This window comes from Lethenteron reissneri, chromosome 22 (genome assembly GCF_015708825.2).
Source record: "Lethenteron reissneri isolate LAM-NWPU_2019-01 chromosome 22, ASM1570882v1, whole genome shotgun sequence".
NCBI lineage: Eukaryota > Metazoa > Chordata > Hyperoartia > Petromyzontiformes > Petromyzontidae > Lethenteron > Lethenteron reissneri.
In genome coordinates, this window is record NC_083800.1 from 3,601,877 (window position 1) to 3,619,112 (window position 17,236).

At 49.8% G+C, this 17,236-nt stretch overlaps 1 protein-coding gene across 2 annotated transcripts in view; it reads left to right on the forward strand.

Moving 5' to 3' along the window:
* Positions 1-17,236, forward strand: part of FGFR2 (fibroblast growth factor receptor 2) — a 63,842-nt gene that overhangs the window by 23,406 nt on the left and 23,200 nt on the right. The window contains exon 3 of one of the 2 annotated variants that reach the window (XM_061556365.1): positions 15,170-15,342. In XM_061556365.1, the coding sequence (XP_061412349.1) occupies positions 15,170-15,342 (173 nt within the window). The remainder of the gene's footprint in view (positions 1-15,169; positions 15,343-17,236) is intronic. The other variant, XM_061556366.1, reaches the window with a different exon arrangement.

Sequence of the window (17,236 nt, forward strand, 5' to 3'; positions counted from 1 at the left end):
CAACAGTCCTCATCCTGCAACCCCACCCCACTCGTTCGCCTGCCTGCCTGCCTGCCCGCTCTGCCGCTATTTCCCATGATGCTGGCATCAGAATGCGGTGCTTTTTGCCAGCGAGCGTACAGCAGGCACCCAACAAAATTATGAATGAGCTCAGCCCGCTAAGCGGCACGATGAGCTTGCCGAAAAGCATCCCGTGCGCAGCCGATTATCAGGACATGTGTGGGTTTTTTTTTTTGTGTGAGAGCGTACTTAGTGTTTTTTTTTTGTGTTATGGTCACTTGGCTCAGCTTGCTCGCTGGCGTGCGCTTGCGTGTAAAAATATGTTTTTACGTAATGAACGGTGCACAAGCCTACCGTTTAAGCTGTCAATCTCCCGTCTGCCTGTCCGCTCATCGGTTCGTTCGTCCGTTCTTTGACCTCGCTGAGCACAGAGGGACGTTATTCTGCACAGACTTTCAATCCGAAAGAAGTCCCCGTTTGTGTATGTGCGTGTGTGAAAAAAACAAAGTTATTGTAGGTCGGTAATGAGTAACAGGCTTGTGTTATGCAGTGATTGTCGTATTGCGTGCGATGAATTTAGGGTCGCGGGACGTCATCGGCAAGAAAAAATTAAACGGAGAATAAAAAAAAACGAGCCATGGAAAAAGAAAACCCACAAAAAACCTCACGTGCTTTGAAAGGTGACTTTGTTGTTTTACAAAACAGAACGGTGCTTTGATGTTGGGCGATCATTTCTTTTGAGGATCGCGTTCAAGAGAACGCCAGTGATGTGCATTTCAAGTTTGATTCCGTTTTGCGACTGGCGGTTACAGTTATGGGTAGTGATTTTGCTCGCGAGGTCAAATTGTGCGGTGTAAGTGTGCGCGATGTAAGGGCACGCTTTTGATCAATTGCAATGGGGTAGTGATTTTCGTGGTTCAATTCCCCAAAATGTCGTGCACGATTGAAACTGGATTAGCTGTATAGAAAAGAAAACAAGCAACAATAATGATTCCCATTCAAAGTTCGGTAAAACCTACATATCAAACAATCGTAATTATAGACTATCCAGGTATATCCACAGTTGTGTGGTTATGTGTAGAACAGAATGGACATGTATTGGACGCGTACTGGACAGTGAAAAGTGCACAAAGAAACGCGGAGAGATGCACGCTTGGAATGACACTGAGAGATGGGAAAAGGAACACGTGGGTCGGAGACATCGCATTGACAATTAAGAAAACCAAGTGGGACCCCGGCCAGGAAATGTCATTCGAAGGTTGAGACTGATAACCCAGTGGCAGCCAAAGGAGAGAACACACCCAAGAATATGTCCACCGTGGAAATGGAACGACGAGTTGAGCTCATGCACAGGAGAAAGATGGATTGGCAGCATCCTGGGATCACAAGGGGATGGCAACGTGCTAAATGCTCTTAAAAAACAAACAGACGAGAAGCTGGATTCAACACAGGACACCTGCCATTGTTCAGGCGTCCGTTTTTGGGGCCAATTTTAGAAAAGTGACGCCACAAGGCAAACTTTTTCCTGCCGATTTTTTTTTTATCGGGAGGGGGGGGGGGATAAATTGTTACTGCTGCTCAGTCACCAAATTGCTTACAGCTGAGCCCAATAGCAACCTTCAGGGCCACACAACAATTGTTGACGACCATTTCACGACAGCACTCCTGCGTCGGTGGCTCCGAGGAAACAATAGGATGACGTCACTTACAGGCAGAACCTCCTCCTATTGTCTCCACGTGTAGAGACAAACATTGTTTAGCCCATCAGCCCAAATTCACTTTTCCGACCAATGTCATCAAGCAGCAGTGAGCCAAGCAAACGCTGGACCGGTTTCGACCTTCTAGGTTTTCATCAGTCATGCTTGGTTAAACAAATTCCGCTTGATAATATTGTCATGGAGTGCCAGTCGGGTGATGGACTAAAGTCAAGTTTTTTCTACGTGGAGAAACACAATAGAGTTACGCTATTATATAAATTTCGCCATAATCGCTTGCAATGCGCAGTGTGATTTCAATAAAGTTGCTGTTGTTGATGTTCTCAGCGTGTAATTTCCCACCGCTGGGCAACGGAATCCCCAAATGTGTCTTCCATTCCCTCCTCTCCCCAGCTGCTTCTTGTCCAGCTGTGGCCCCCCAAGCACGTGGATGTTGTCTCAATGCTGCCATCTCTCCCGCTCTCTTCTTCCCCTGCTTCTTTCGTCTTTCTCTCCGTATCCAATCCACAGTCAACTATGTCTCCCGTCTCTCTCTCTCTCTTCGTCTCTCTCTCATCCGTCGCTCACAAAGTTTATTGGCCACCTCCGGTTCGCAAGGTAGGCTCCATGCGGTGTGAAAGAATACATACACTCAGTTTGGCGAGGCACCAGACGTAAGGTCACGGTCGTATGTTCCCCACCGCGTAACGTTGACATACCGTGGGCTCGGGCTCGCCACGGTCCCATCGGTTTTCCGTCGGGATCAACGTTCGTTTACCGCGTCCATCCGCGCTGACCGAACGAAGCAAGAGTGGGAACGTTGCGAGCAGGAAAAGTGACCTTAAGGGCGCGGAGGTTTCGAGGTGGCATCGTGGTTGAGTCACTGCGGTGTACGGCGGCGGTTCTCAGGATGGAGGTCACCTGGTGCCTCCGGCGTGGTCGGTGAGGCTCCTTCCTCGTGGTCCGCGGGGCTGCGATGCAGACGCAGGCTGATCCGGACAATACTGACCACGTTTGTACATTTTTGTTTAGGGTATTCACTAACATTTTACTTTTGACATATAATGAAAAAAATGTAAGTTTGGTAAACTAACTTGATTAAACTATCACAAACCTAACATCAGAATGCCCTCCCCCCACCCATCTCCTCGCCTAAAAAACAACTTTGTAGCCGCGTAATTTGTATTCAGGGATTATAAAGAATTTTTATTTCCTGGTATTTAGAGATATGCGGTTTGTTACAGGGGGGGCGGTCGGCTGGGCGGTCCGCGGAAATGTTTGCATCGGGCCGAGGTGTCCGCAGGCCAAAAAAAGTTTCAGAGACACCGCAAGTCCAGTTAAACAACACGTAAACAATTTATCTCTGGTGAACTCTTCACAAACCGCAAACTTTTACTTCTAACCCCTCCCACCACCACCCAATGTCCCCCATTCCCCGCCTGCCCCCCTCCCCACCACCTTTTGCAAAACATGCAAAAATGCTCCCATGCAGAGAGGCCACTTTTGGCAGCTATTTTTAGTCGGGTATGGAGACGTGCCATCTAAGCCGCCGCGTCGCAGTTTTGTGTTCGCTCGTAAAATACTGCTGGGGGGGCGGAGGGGGAGGGACGGCGGATTTGGTGAGTCGAGTGCCTTTAATGAGACCTTGGTAGCATTAGAACACATGGGCAGTATTTCAACGTGCTAATTGTTTGTTTGGAGAGAGAGCAAAAAAAGCCAGCACAATTGTGCGCGCGTGCCGGTCGACTCAGCCTCAAATGAGTGTCTGGTACGATGTGTAAACATCGCCGCTAGGGAGACAAAGGCGGTCGGGCGTGGTGTTGGACCACCCACCCCCTCGTTTGCCGTGTCGGCCTTTCATAGGTGCTCGCTAGCAGCACTTGCCCCGACAGTCTGCTAAGGCTACACGGGGGATCTTTGTCTTCGTGAAAGGTAAAGGTGTAGCTCTGAAATTACTCTCTCGTACCACTGCTATCAGAGGAGTGCTTCCCCTGGAGTGGAGGCCCCTCTGCCACCGCTGACTCGAGAACGCTCAACAGAGCCCCCCCCCCCCCCCCCTTCCAGAGGTCACTTGGCCTACTCTTCCTCGCTGGCCTTGGAAGAGATGGAAGTAAACCACACCTCACACCGCCACACATGACCTGCCGATCAAACAGAGCTGGGTGGGCTCTTACCCGTGTATGCCTGCAGAGGTGGCCGGGGCTTCAAGGAAACCTGCAACAATTTTGTTTCGCGTGCCTCGCCGGGAGATCGAACCGGCGGCGTCTGGACATATAGTATAGAATTGTAACTACATTTCTATTTACATTTCTTCACCGTTATTACAGTCTTATAGGAAAATGGTTGCGGGGGTGGGGGGGTGTTTCCAAAGCAATAACAATTGTGATTTGAAAATTAAATAAAAACATCTGACAGCGTGGAATTATAAAAAAAATATTCCCCTCCCTCCCTCTCTCTCTCTTCCGTTACTTGGCCTCTCCACATTCTGTGTCCGACGGTTACCGTCGAGTGACCTCGCTCCAGCAGCTGCGGCCTCAGTGGCAAGCAGCTTCGATGGGGTGGGCGGCGTCCCATGTGATGCCTCATCATCATCTTCTTCTTCCCTACGAATTACTGCGAGTTACAATCGTTCCCCCCAACCCCCCGCCCCAGCGCCGACACCACCACCACCACCACCCCCGTACGGTTTTTTCTGTGTGTGTTGCATGCGTGTGTGCATACGTTTAAATGTTGATGTAAAAGGGAGGCAATAAAAAATTAACCCGTAAAAACAAAGTTTTTCACTATAAATCCTTTATATGCGTGGCGGCCAGAGTCCTCTCGTCCTCTGGCTTGAGATGGCTGCCACCTATGGGTCAGATGATTGCCTGCCACCATTAAGCAATTGGTAATTAAATATAATTTATTTTTTCCTAAAAAGTGTAAAAAAAAATCCAAATTTTTTCACGAAAATAAATTGTCACGCACAACGAGTCTGTGTGCAAAATGTCAGCTCGATTGGATCACGGGAAGTGGGTTAAAAAACGACCGAAAGATTTGCACGGTCGTAAGCGCGCAAGCAAGCACACGCACACACAAGTTGCTGCTGTACCAGCGCTGACGTGCCCTTCTCGACTCAGCTGCCACTGGGTTAGCCACAGCGGAATTTCAATCCAGAGGGCCGCCCGTTTGGGTTGACGTCTCGGCGTCACAGTTTTAACTTTGCGGCAGAGTTTGTTAAAATCCCCACGTCCTCTCTCTGTCGATCGGTAGGTCAAGTGTGGTGGAGTAAAGTGTAGGCACTCACAGCTCTTACATTACACCTGGCCAGTGTAGCGGCGTGGGTCGTAATCCCCTCTACATGGACTTTCTGTAGCTCCCTCTATTTTGAGGCACTTCTGCCAGCAGCGACTTGAGCAGGAAGTTTCATAGCTGCTCCTTGAGCCAAACAACTGTAAGACATTTACAGACGGTCCTTGGCGCTCGGTCAAAGAGGAGGTTGATGTTTTCGGACCCTCTGCGTCGAATGGATCGGTAGCGGAATATGTCCCCATGGGCGAATGGTCCATGCTTGTTGCATTCGCAAATAAATACATTTTTGGTCCATCAGCCTATGAGCATCCTCAAGCAATATCCAGCAGCATTTGTTTACGCAAGGACACTCTGGACCGGTTTACGACATCGTTGGTCTCATCAGCAAGAGTGAGGCTCGTTATACGAATGTTTCTGGGTTGACAGATGTTATTGGCAAGAGCACTCCATATAAGCTATGCCTCCCCCCACCCCACCACCCTGTTCGACGCATTATCTGTGGTCTGCGTGATTGTATTTAGTCCCTGACCTGAGCCCTGGACCCGAACCTGGGTCAGCGACAGTCCTCGCTCATGGCCCCTACAGCAGCAGGTGGCTGCAATGCCCCTGCAGGGGAGAAGCTCTGTGCCCACGCGTGGCTGTCGGTGTCCGGTTCGCCGCGTGCGTCCGTGTCCGCCCGTGGCGCCCCCCCCGCCCCCCCCGCCCCCCCAGTAGAAGCGAGGGCCTCCAGGAACATGAGCTCTGCGAAAAATATTCCCCGCCACATGTTAGGGGAGGACGCGTTACGTAATTCCTTCACGTAACCGTCGCGATGTGCGTGCGGAATAGCGAGCAAACGAGCGAGCGAGCGAGCGCACGCTGGCGGCATTACCGCATCGCGGGAGGACGTAACGGATGTAATGTTTCAGTTGTGTTCACCCGTGAATAATTAAAGGTAGTGTTTGTGTCGGTTAGAGCTGGGTAGATGGACGGGTGCAGCATGTGTGCGGAGTTGTAGGACAAGAGACATGCGGAGGCAATGAAGAAACTGAGAAAAGTCCAAAATATTCTCCCTCCGCTGGCCACCGTTGTTTGGAACTTCCCTATTCCCCCGGCCTTCTATCCTGTTGACTCCCTGGCCCTTTTCAAGCCATGTATTTATTCCCCTCTGTTTGACTCTTAAGATAAAAACGTTCACTGCTTATTTGCATCATCACGCATAAATGTGGTCAAATTCAGACGTGATATGAATCCCAGTTGTGTTCCATTCCGTTGAGAGTTTCGCATTTGAGTTAAACATACTATGGCTTTAGCATTTGACTAATACATTAAATACTATGAGCATGCGTTGCATTTCAAACAAAAACACGCAAAGCGTATTATTATTATTTCAGTCTCATCTACAAAAAACAAAATCCCTCTGCATATTAACTATCATGGGTACGCATGAAACCTTTGTGCTGATATAACGCACTTATGGAAATGTGCTAAATACACGCATGGACGAATAGCGCCGTCGCGTGTATTTGGGGTGCCACGGTTGAGAGGTGTTAACTATCTTGCCTGCTTTGCAGGAGGTCGTGGGTTTGATCCCGACCCCGACGCCTGTTTTATTTGGAGTTTGCGTGTTCTCTCCGTGGCCGTGTGGATTTTTCACCGGGGTCCTCCGGGTTTTCCTGCCACATTTAAAAACGTACGTTGCTGTAAATTAACACACGGTTATTACATTTCGTTGAGCTATCATTTGCGGCCTGGTCGCTTCTGGTAAAATTATAAAACCAGTTTTTGTTTTTTTTGGTGCAGTGAAAATGAAACTGTGGAGGTTGAATAGTGCTCACTTAAGAATCGACATCTGTTGTTCACGTGTGTGGGTTTTTTGGTGTGCAGTGTGAATATTTTCAGGAAAGATGCATTTCCCAACGAATGGGACATCTCACATTTCCGTAGTGAGCTGTAGAAGCTCAGAACATGTGTGTTTTTTGGGGACCTACCACCGCAGCGGCCTTGGGTCGGTGTGATGTTAGTTAGAAAACTTCAAATCTAGATTGTGATGTCAGTTGTTGAGCTGCCACGAAATCATCGATCGAAAATAAACCCTTCAACTGCCCTTTCCGCTTAACAAACACTGCTTTGTCAATTAACAAAAATGTTATAACGATCAATTACGTGGCATTGCCCTTGTTCCGGGCAGAAACAAAAAAAACAGCGAACGTTTTCAAACCCTGGTGTGAGTGAGATGCACTTTAACGCTGTTCGATAAGAGACACGGTGTATATTTCAATACCGGTTGCTGTGCACATACCCCCAAAAAGGCCCAAACACCTCAAGCAGCCAGCAACAAATGTCGCCATTAAAGGTGTGATAGGTAGGTTACGGTTCCCATTATCGTTTCTATGTGACTGTGGACCATAGTCTCCGGGACATTTCTGAAGCGTCAATGTTTTGCACCTTCATGACATCGGTTCAATACCCAGCGTTGGGGACCTCCAGTGGAGGCTTTTCACCAGCATTGGCACGAACAAGCATTGGGCTGGGCTTTACCTCTTTTCTGGCATAACGTGCAAAGGAGCGGTGATCTGACCTTTCGGTAGGAATGTTTCCGAGGAAATCCTTCCTTTATTGAACCGAGTTTTCTCTTTTTCATTCGCTTTATTTATGGGGGTTCCCCCCCCCCCTTTCCCAAAGTAGTTCAATTTACAACAACAAAAATAAAAAAGCTAATTACGTTTAATTAACGAACAGCTCACCCTTCGCATCTGTAATTATTTTTGCTAAGTATACCGTTTTGACTGCTGTGTTTACGGCGCTATGTAGGCGGGCCATGAAGAGATGCAATCACTGACATCATACTTGCCCGCCGTTATCTTTCTTGGCCACTCACTTGCATTTCCCGCGATAAGCCTCTTTCCTTTATCAAGACTTGCGGGACAGGGGAGGGCGGGCAATCTACGAAACAATCCAACATCGGTGAATTCTAAAAGCAAAACGCTGCGTTTATCAAGTTAAGCAGTGCCCAGCGATACGAGGTTCTCGCCGCCCGCGGGACAATGGTTCGTCTCAGAACGGACATTAAACAACAGTCTGTTTACAGCACACAGCACTAATAGACGTATAACGTTTCACTTTCAAATCCAAGAGCAAACTGGAGCTTTTGTGGTTTAATTGAGCAGGTTTCCTTTCACTCCCCACCCCTCCCCCCCAGCTTTCCCTCTCCTCCAAAATAATATTTCTTTTCTGCTTTTTTTATTATAATTTCGGCATCCGCTGGGCACAGCGAACGTAGGAGTCTCTGGTTTAAATTATCCCCTTTCCTTCCTGTCTCCGAACGCTTTTTTTTTGTGTGTGCCGGGTTGCATTCCACCGCGTTTGCACCGTACAAGAGCGCCCCATTCCCGGGCGCAAATTCCGCCGTTCGGCAAAGCTGTTACGAGCCCGGCGACGCAAAATAACCTTTCTGTTGCTCGCACACCACACGCACACACACAGAGAGAGCGAGCGAGAGAGCGAGCGAGACTTGGCAGCCTCTGAGCGTGATTCCACCACTTGGCTATCGCCGTGAGCGCTCGCTGCTCGTTTCCTGCCTAGGTGAATGCACAGCCCCTGAGCGCTCGCACATGCACACGCGGTCTCGCCACAACAATAACAGCCTTTGTTGGGGACCGGTGAAAATAACACAGAGCCGCGATTCAAACATTACTCTGTGCATTGTCCGCATGCTTTTGATTCAGGTGTTTCTTTCGGCGGTGGCTAAGAAGACGGGCATTGTTTATATACTAAAACGTGAACAATTGTTCAGCCTATTTGTCAATTCACTTCTGATACGAAGGTCTTCCCCCCCACACGGTCATCGTTGGTTGTTTGAGCATACTTCACCACGCCGGTCATTGCGGATTTAAGGCACAATCTGAACGATATCCCGTCTCTCGGTGTTATCGTTCACGCTGCGCCTTTGTCGCAGTATTTTCAAAACGTGTCAGAGGCCACACCGCACGTTCTCATGACCATTCTCGCATTCGCTTCAGTACCCATTCGCGTGTCTCAGACATCGCTGGGCATCACAGCGTCGACGCGACGCAAAGCGCCGGGGAGGATGAACGGGGGGGTGTGCCGGCAGAATTCCAATTCAAGAAGCACGTCGATGTCCGGCGCAGGGTGTCGGATGAACCGGTGGGACGGGCGGGCGAGTGAACGAACGTGTTGCCTGATGCGTTGCGTGAGTGTACTCGGGTTACTAACGTCACGGGCTGGGTCCCGTGGCCTGTAATGCACGGGGAGCCTCCGGAGTGCATGCGCGGCTTAGGCGGCCTCACTCTAAAAGCTGTGCTCTGCGAATGCTTCGTCGGATGGTAGGCGCAGACTTAAGTCTTGTCGTGGAATGCTTGCTCGAGTAATCCTTATTCCAGACACGTCGGACATCTTTGCCTCTGCTGCTCGATACCCAGTTGGGGTCGCCGTTGCGCCGGCAGTGATTCGGCATCTTCCACTAAAAGTGTTGACCCCCCACCACCCACCCACCCCACCTGTACTCCACTATTGGTGGTGATGAAATTTAGTTTTGAGGTCCATACGTCATGAAGCCGTTTCAATTCGGGCAAACATTGACTTTTTGTCTATTTATTTGTGTTTCTCCCTTGTGATGTGACTTTGTAGGATGAACGTTGAGATTTATAAGGGCACGGGGTGGCCAATAAGGTCTGAATTGGTCGGTAATAAGGTAGGCAGTGACAAGGGGTTGAAATGTATGCAAATATGTTATATAAATAGGGCCTTGCAACATGTAATGTCTGTGGCATAGAGCTGCATTTTAAACCATAACACAGGTTCCCAAACAGACACATTAATTAATACAATTTAAAAAGGAATGTTTCAAACTCCTCCCGTCACGTTTGTGTTATTAGATTTTTTTGTGCGCGTCCCGCTTATTAATTATTTAAAAGCACTGTGTGGATATTTGGACGACGATGCTGCTGCTGCGGCTCCATGCTGGGCTACATTTGCAAACTTTCTCCAGAAGTCAGCCCCCCCCCCCCCGTCTCCTCACCCTGATGGAATATGGCAGTGCTGCTTTGTTGCGATGGCCCTCTGACACCGCCGCCTCCTCGCTCCATCGAGAGCCATAGCCACCGAGTAGCGAAGGGCGTCAGTCTGCCCGACTATTGATTTCGCGTTGCCCCCTTGGTTTTTTTCGTTAAAATAAAGTATTTTTTTTTCAAGAAACCCAGGACACGGACATCGCAGAGGGACGTACAAATTATGAACATGCGGTCTCAAATAGGGGGGGGGGGGTGGTGGGGGGGAGGTTGGTGTCTGGAGGCACTTGGGCTCTCACTACCCTACCCACGGTAGGATGCTACGATCGGGAAGCAGCAGATTAACGGGGAAGCGAAAGAAGAAGAAGAAGAGTGGAAAGAAGGGGACTAATGTAACCAAACGAAGCAGGAAACAGAGTAACACCGGGGGCCGTGTCCAGGGTTTATATCCCCTCTTGTTTTGCTCCCCCCGGAGCGATGGTCGTCAGGTGCTCACTGCAGTGTTTCGGTGTCCAGGACTCTGTCCCTCTCTCCCCGGGACCCCTCCTCCTCCCCGCTGCTCCGGGTTGTTCACGCCGAGGTTCAGTAGAAACGGGGAGCGTTGTGCCCCTGCGTAACGAGCGGCGCGTGCCTCGCCCCCTATCCCGTCGGCATCGTCTCCGACGCCCGCAGCAGGTGTCGAGAGGAGCCTTGAGAGAGCGCGAAAGCAGCTACCGTTGCTCCGATACACGCGCGTTTTAAAACGGGCGCTCCTGCTATCAATTCGTTCTATATATGTATAGATAATTTGAAAACTGATCTTCAATCGTCTCACCGAATTTAAGCGAACGTAATATGTGATCTAATGTTTGAATGCAATGTGGGGGTTGGGTGTGAATGGGCAGTTGTTGGGACGCTGAGCTATCAACCCGGTGATCTGATTACAATTCCCGGTTACGGTTGACATCAACGGTAAGCCAGTCCTGGGCCTCTCCTCCTTCACCAACCTGCACTGACCAGCGTGGTGAAATATGGTCACAATCTGCACGACTGGGATGGCATGGAGAGGCCTTCGTCCAGCAGTGGTTTGACAAAGGCTCTAAATTATTATGAAACATCAAGTAGTTGTGCAAAGGAAGATAAAAAAAACCATGGCTATTGAACAACGGTGAACTCGTGCATGAGAGTTCAGTGTGCTGTGCCAAGCGGTGCGCTACACTTTGTGAGAACGTTCAGGACCGCAGGCCACGCATCACTCTGTGGCTTTGTGGGGACTCCGGTGTTATTACTCCGCCGGTCTCGTCCTCTGGTGGATGTGGCTTGCAGCTGCATTTGCGTGGGCCGACGGCACTCGTCAGCTCTGCTGACTGCTACCCATGTCGCCTGGTGTGGTGGAGACTCAATGCCTCAGGAGCTGGTGGTCTGGCCACATGGTTGGTGGTTGTGTTGGTGGTGAGAGTGGCAGTGACGGCGGTGGGTTTGTCGGAGAGGAAGTATGAAGCCATCAACCTGGGTGGCATTTCTGGCCATAGCTAAGATCAGTGGTAATTGATATCTGAACTGGTCTTGAGCCTCCTCTGTGTTGACGTAGTCTCAAATGAGTACTGCACCTGGTTTGGCGTGTAAATAGAAGCACTGGTGCTGACCTCACTGCACCCTCGTGTGCCGTGTCGACCTTCATAGGTGCTCGCTAACAGCACACCCTCTCTCGGCTACATGGGAGAAGATTTAACACGTAGTAGGCTTTCGCGACCAATATTATTCATAATAAAGGTTTTTGGGTTAGATCGCGTTATTTTTCAATGCGTCGTAACACTCCACCACCCGACACGGCCAAACAGTAAAAAATGTGTCACGTTTAGAAAGGACAAAATAAAAAAAAATTTTGTCCTTTGTAAACGTGACACATTTGGCCGTGTCGTGTGGTGGAGGGTTACGACACATTTATAAATAACGCGATCTGTCCCAAAAACCTTTATTATGGGGGAAGATTGTCCGGTGGTGATGATGGTGGTGGCCCCTCACTTGGTGTGGCGGTGTCGATCAAAGCTGCTCACTCGGCAGCGGTGCTGGCCTCTCGCTTGGTGGCGGCGGCGGCAGTGGTGACGGTGGTGCCGGGTTTGTTGGGATGCAGGAGGCTCCGTGCGCGTGCCGAGAATAAGTAACCGCCCCCCCCCCCCACCACCGGCAGCCTCTTGTCGTTTTGTAGATTCTGTGTCGTCTGGAGAGAGTGGCGGGTCGGGAGAGACCCTCCGTGACCCCGAGCAGTGCAAGTCCCGGCAAACGTCGGCGAAGGAAAATAGTGTGCGATCGCCCCCCCCCTCTTCCTCCCCCCCCCCACCTCCCGTGAAATTGTTCGTGGTCAGGGTTATAAAAGAAATAATTTACGGAGAAGATTTGCACTTGAATAGTTTAGCATTACGTTTAAAAATCGTAATAATTTTAAAATGTCTGCCGAGTGTGCTTCATTTCGCTCCGCATTTCTAAAGGGTTGACCGGACCATTCTTCGTAATGTGTTCAAATACAAGAGGGAATGAGTGAGTTTCCACTTGGCTCGTGACATCTAATAAGGAACAACATTTTGACATCCCGCTATTGCATTCGGATCATTTGAAACTATTCGTGTATTTGGAAAACGAGCCAATTTAAATAATGCGTTTTCCTTTAGAACGAGAGATGATGGAACCTCATGAAACGATCATCTTTTATTAAATTTTATCATCATGGTACCAGGCATTTTCACTACTATGCAATGATACACGTATCCTTATTAAACTCTAGCTTTTTTTCTCTCTCCTGGATCTGTACGCATCCTGCCGTCTGCAATAGTGAGCGATATATTTTTTTGCAATGAAAAGCAATTGCTTGTAAGAACTCAACCCCTACGATCAAATCGTTCTGCCCGCAAAGACGGCAGAGTGGCGCGTTTGATAACACCCGCGTCTCAAAGCAAGACGAACCTGTGTTCGATTCCCGGCTTTCTGTGTGGAGTTTGTATGTTCTCCCTCCGTTCTGCATGCATTTCCTCTGGGTTCTCCAGGAAACTTGAATAGTTTAGCATTACGTTTAAAAATCGGGGTCACGGAGGGTCTCTCCCGACCCGCCACTCTCTCCAGGAAACTGGAGAACCCAGAGGAAAACAATGACCTGCAAATGACTCGGTTGGGATTAAACGTGGCAACGTCCCCCCCCCCCCCATCAAACTGAAAGAATAAAACATAAACTTGACAGGACCCTACTGAACAAGGGTCTCGAGACTCGGTGTGACACTGCTGGGTAGACAAAGCGTCATTTAGTACAATGCATCCGATCTTCTTGATTCTTTCGGTAAAGTAACGTAGAAGGGAAGTAATAAAATAATAAAAATAAAACATAATAAAATAATTCTCACTATTTTATTATGTTTTATTTTTATTCTTTTATTACTTCCCTTCTACGTGGTGACTTTACCGAAAGAATCAAGAAGATGAATCCCTGCAGTCACGAAAGCTTTAAATCGAAATTTAATGCATCCGATAGCAATAACTTTCAGAAGCTAAGCGGGCTTGAGCCTGTTCAGCACTTGGATGGAAGATCTGCCTGGGAATACTGCTCCCAGGTGATGTGTGTAGGCTCAGGCTGCAATGTGGGCCCGAATATTGCAGTACAGCATTTGGCTTCTTGAATTGAACTGCGTGGAACGTTGCGCGCGTCACCCTCCTCGTATGTCCGTGGGTTTTCTGCAGCTTCTTCAGTTTCTTCGCACGTGAAGCCGCATACTCCTCCTTTGTAACACAACGGAGCAAACGTCGCATTGTCGCAGGCCCCCCCCCCCCTGCTCCCCCCCCCAAAAAATAGAATCTTGAGCCACAGCGATGGTTCTCCTGGGAAAATAATGTTCATTTCTTGAAAATTATTTAAACCTAGGAATTTATGAGCATAGGCCCTCATGGGCACACAAAGGAGAATGTGAACGTCGCATTGATTGGAGCCGTGCATGAACTCGGGCTGCACTTTATCTGTGTCGGAGGATCGCAGTCTGAACTACCTGCTCCGTGGAATATCTCGCGTTGGTTGAGGTACAATGAAGGCGTCTGCATTCCTTTGATTTTCTGTCAGCGGATGATTCATGGCTGGGTTACAAAGTCACCTATCACCGCTATGGGCGTACACGCACACACACACAAAGACCTCCCGTATAGCCTTTAATAGACTGTTGGGGCAAGTGCTGTTAGCGAGCACCTGTGAAAGCTGGCACGGCACACGAGGGGGGTGGGTGACCAGCACCACGCCCGACCGCCTTTGTCTCCCCAGTAGCGATATTTACACATCGCACCAGATACTCAACTGAGGCTGAGTCGACCTAGGGGAGGTTCAGGACCGGTTCAGATAATCGTCACTGGTGTTGGCCGTGAGCAGGAATCGAACTCGGGTCGCCGGGTTCGTAGCGCAGCGCGCTAACCACTACACTCCCGCTCCCCACACACATACACACGCACGCACACACACAAACACACAAACACACGCACACAGGCATGTGCGCCATCATTTACTGATGGCATGGGACAATCACATGCTATGACTCTGATATAAATGGGCACAATGTACAACCTAAACCCAGCTGTATATCCTGTTATCATGTCTCGTTGAGTCAGCTTGGCATTAAAAAAATGTATAAAGTAAGACATTTCCCAGACATATCTTATAACTGGTCTGATATTCATAACCTCAAAAAAACATTTTTTTTTTACATCTGGGCGAGGTTAAGTGGCACACGTTGCCAGCCTCGTTTGCCTCGGAGAATTAAGTCCTCAAAATGATAACGGGTTGTGCCCACGACCAAATATCACCGGGAACGCACCCATAGCTTGGATATGGCTCTGACGGCCGACCACCATGCATCACAGGTCATTGGATGATGCGGGGTTATGTGGTAGGCAGCTTCGAGCAATGAAGCAAAATCCGTTGCTGCGCTGTACTTCTATGTTTCCCGCCTTCACCACACCACCAACCCGTCCTGAGCAGCATAATCCAATACCTGCCACCATCTACATGGTGTGGGGAGGCCCTCAATCCAGCAGTCCAGCAGTAGATTAACAAAACAATGGGCCGTAGATGTACGTGTATAACATGCATGTGTGTGACACGTGATGACTGTGGAACTCTGTCATTGACGGCTGCCACCCACCCACCCACCTCACCCTCTCCCCCACTAGCAGGCCCTCCCTTCTGGACCCACCCTGAGAAGATGGACAAGCGTCTTCACGCCGTGCCCGCCGCGAACACCGTCAAGTTCCGCTGCCCGGCCGCAGGGAACCCCCCTCCTGTCATCCGCTGGCTCAAGAACGGCCGGGAATTCCGCAGCGAGCACCGCATGGGCGGTATCAAGGTGAGAGGCGTCGCGACGGGAAACGAGGTGGGGGCACGGCGCTCGCTGGGGGGGGTCCAAATTAGAAATTTCGGTTTTTTTAGGGTGGGGATTTACGCCGCATCTGGGATGCGATCGCACGTCAAGACCGCCGTTGTGGGAACGCCGGGCGTGTTTGTTTTACACCGAGAGAGGCGGTCTGTCGTCGGAACAAGGAGGAAGAGAAGAGGAAGATATATTCTCAGGTTTTTTCGGTAAAGTCACGTAGGAAAAAAATTAAAATTAATGAAAGTAAAATAAAAATAAAATAAAATCACGACGTTTCGGAGGCAACACAAGCCTCCGTCTTCAGGTGGAACCGTCACAGCACGATAGCTGTATCAAGTGATACCGAAAAAACCTAAGAATATGAATCCTTGCAGTCACGAAAGCTTCAAATCTAAAAGAGGAAGAGTCTTGAGCCTTCTTCTTCTTCTTGGTTCTTTCGCTAAAGTCACGTACTTGACTTTACCGAAAGAACCAAGAAGATGAATCCCTGCAGTCACGAAAGCTTTAAATCGAAATTTAGTCTTGAGCCTCTGAACGGGGAACGGTCTTGAGCATGGGAAGGGCATCGATGGCATGGATGGCCGGAGTTGCAGCTTACGTGAGCAGCAGAGAAGAACGATTGACCGCTCGCCAAGCAGACGTTGACCTGGGGGGTTGGTTGCTCGAGCAGAACGTGCACTGAGCATCTTGAAGGGCGATCTTGAAAAGAATCTGGCTTTGAATCGGGAGCCAGCTGAGGGACTGGAGGAGTGGGGTGATGTCATCTTGTTTGCTGATGAAATCCGATGTTTGTTTCTGTGTGTTTGGGAGTGGTGGCGTAGTGGTTGGTGCAACAAATCCAAAGGCTCTCTGGTTCAATTCCTAGCCAATGACGCTCATTATAAATTAGTATCCAATCCATTCATTCCTACATTTTTTTGCTTTGTGTAGTGTGTTCATTGTCAGAACCGGGGTGGCAAATGCCGCTGGAAGTGATACCTGCCAAATTGCCCCCTTGTCCCGTGCTTTCTTTAATAGGGGCTCACTTACACGAACTTGTCCCTGCAGTCGTTAAAGATGAATAAGGGATTCCCCGTCTCGTCTCAGTGTGCTCACGCTTATTTTTGGCCAATAAAACGGAGCTGAAAACGATGACTAGTTGGCACACAATGGTGAGCAAAATACGCCTTCACCCTCGCATAATTAAACAAAACATTAACATTCAGCACGTGGCACGCCGGCTTTAAATTGTTTTACTGGGCCAGCTGCCGTCAGGCGAGCCAGGCTGATAGCAGTTACCGAGTGGCATTGTCTCTCCGCGCACGCGCGCGGGCTGTCTGGCATCGGACATGGCAAGGTAACCGGGAGGACACGAGGCAACCGGCGATGACGGGAGGCAGCCGAGGACAGAACCACGCCCTGTGTGGCGGCGATGACAAACGTCTGGCAAACCGCCGACATCTGCTCGTCTCGGCATTAATGCGGCTGTCCCATTACACGAGCAAACAAACACCGGGCCGTCCGTCCGCGGCGACATTGACCCGCCCGCGAGGTGACCACGAGGCCCTGTGATGGATGGCCTGTCGCGAGCGACCAAATCAATCGCTGTTCGTCTCATTGCTCGCGCCGCCGGCCTCGGGCGTCTCGGAGATCCGCGGCGCTGCGAGAAACGTCGCCGCTTCGGTACCCTCTGCGGTTGGCGAGATGTTAACTGCCTCGCCTGGCATGCTGGAGATTGCGGGTTCGATCCCGACCCTGACGCCTGCTGTATATGATTGGAGTTTGCATCTCTCTCTCCGTGGTAAAAAGTGTTAACTGCCTCGCCTGGTACGCTGGAGATTGCGGGTTCGATCCCGACCCTGACGCCTGCTGTATATAATTGGAGTTT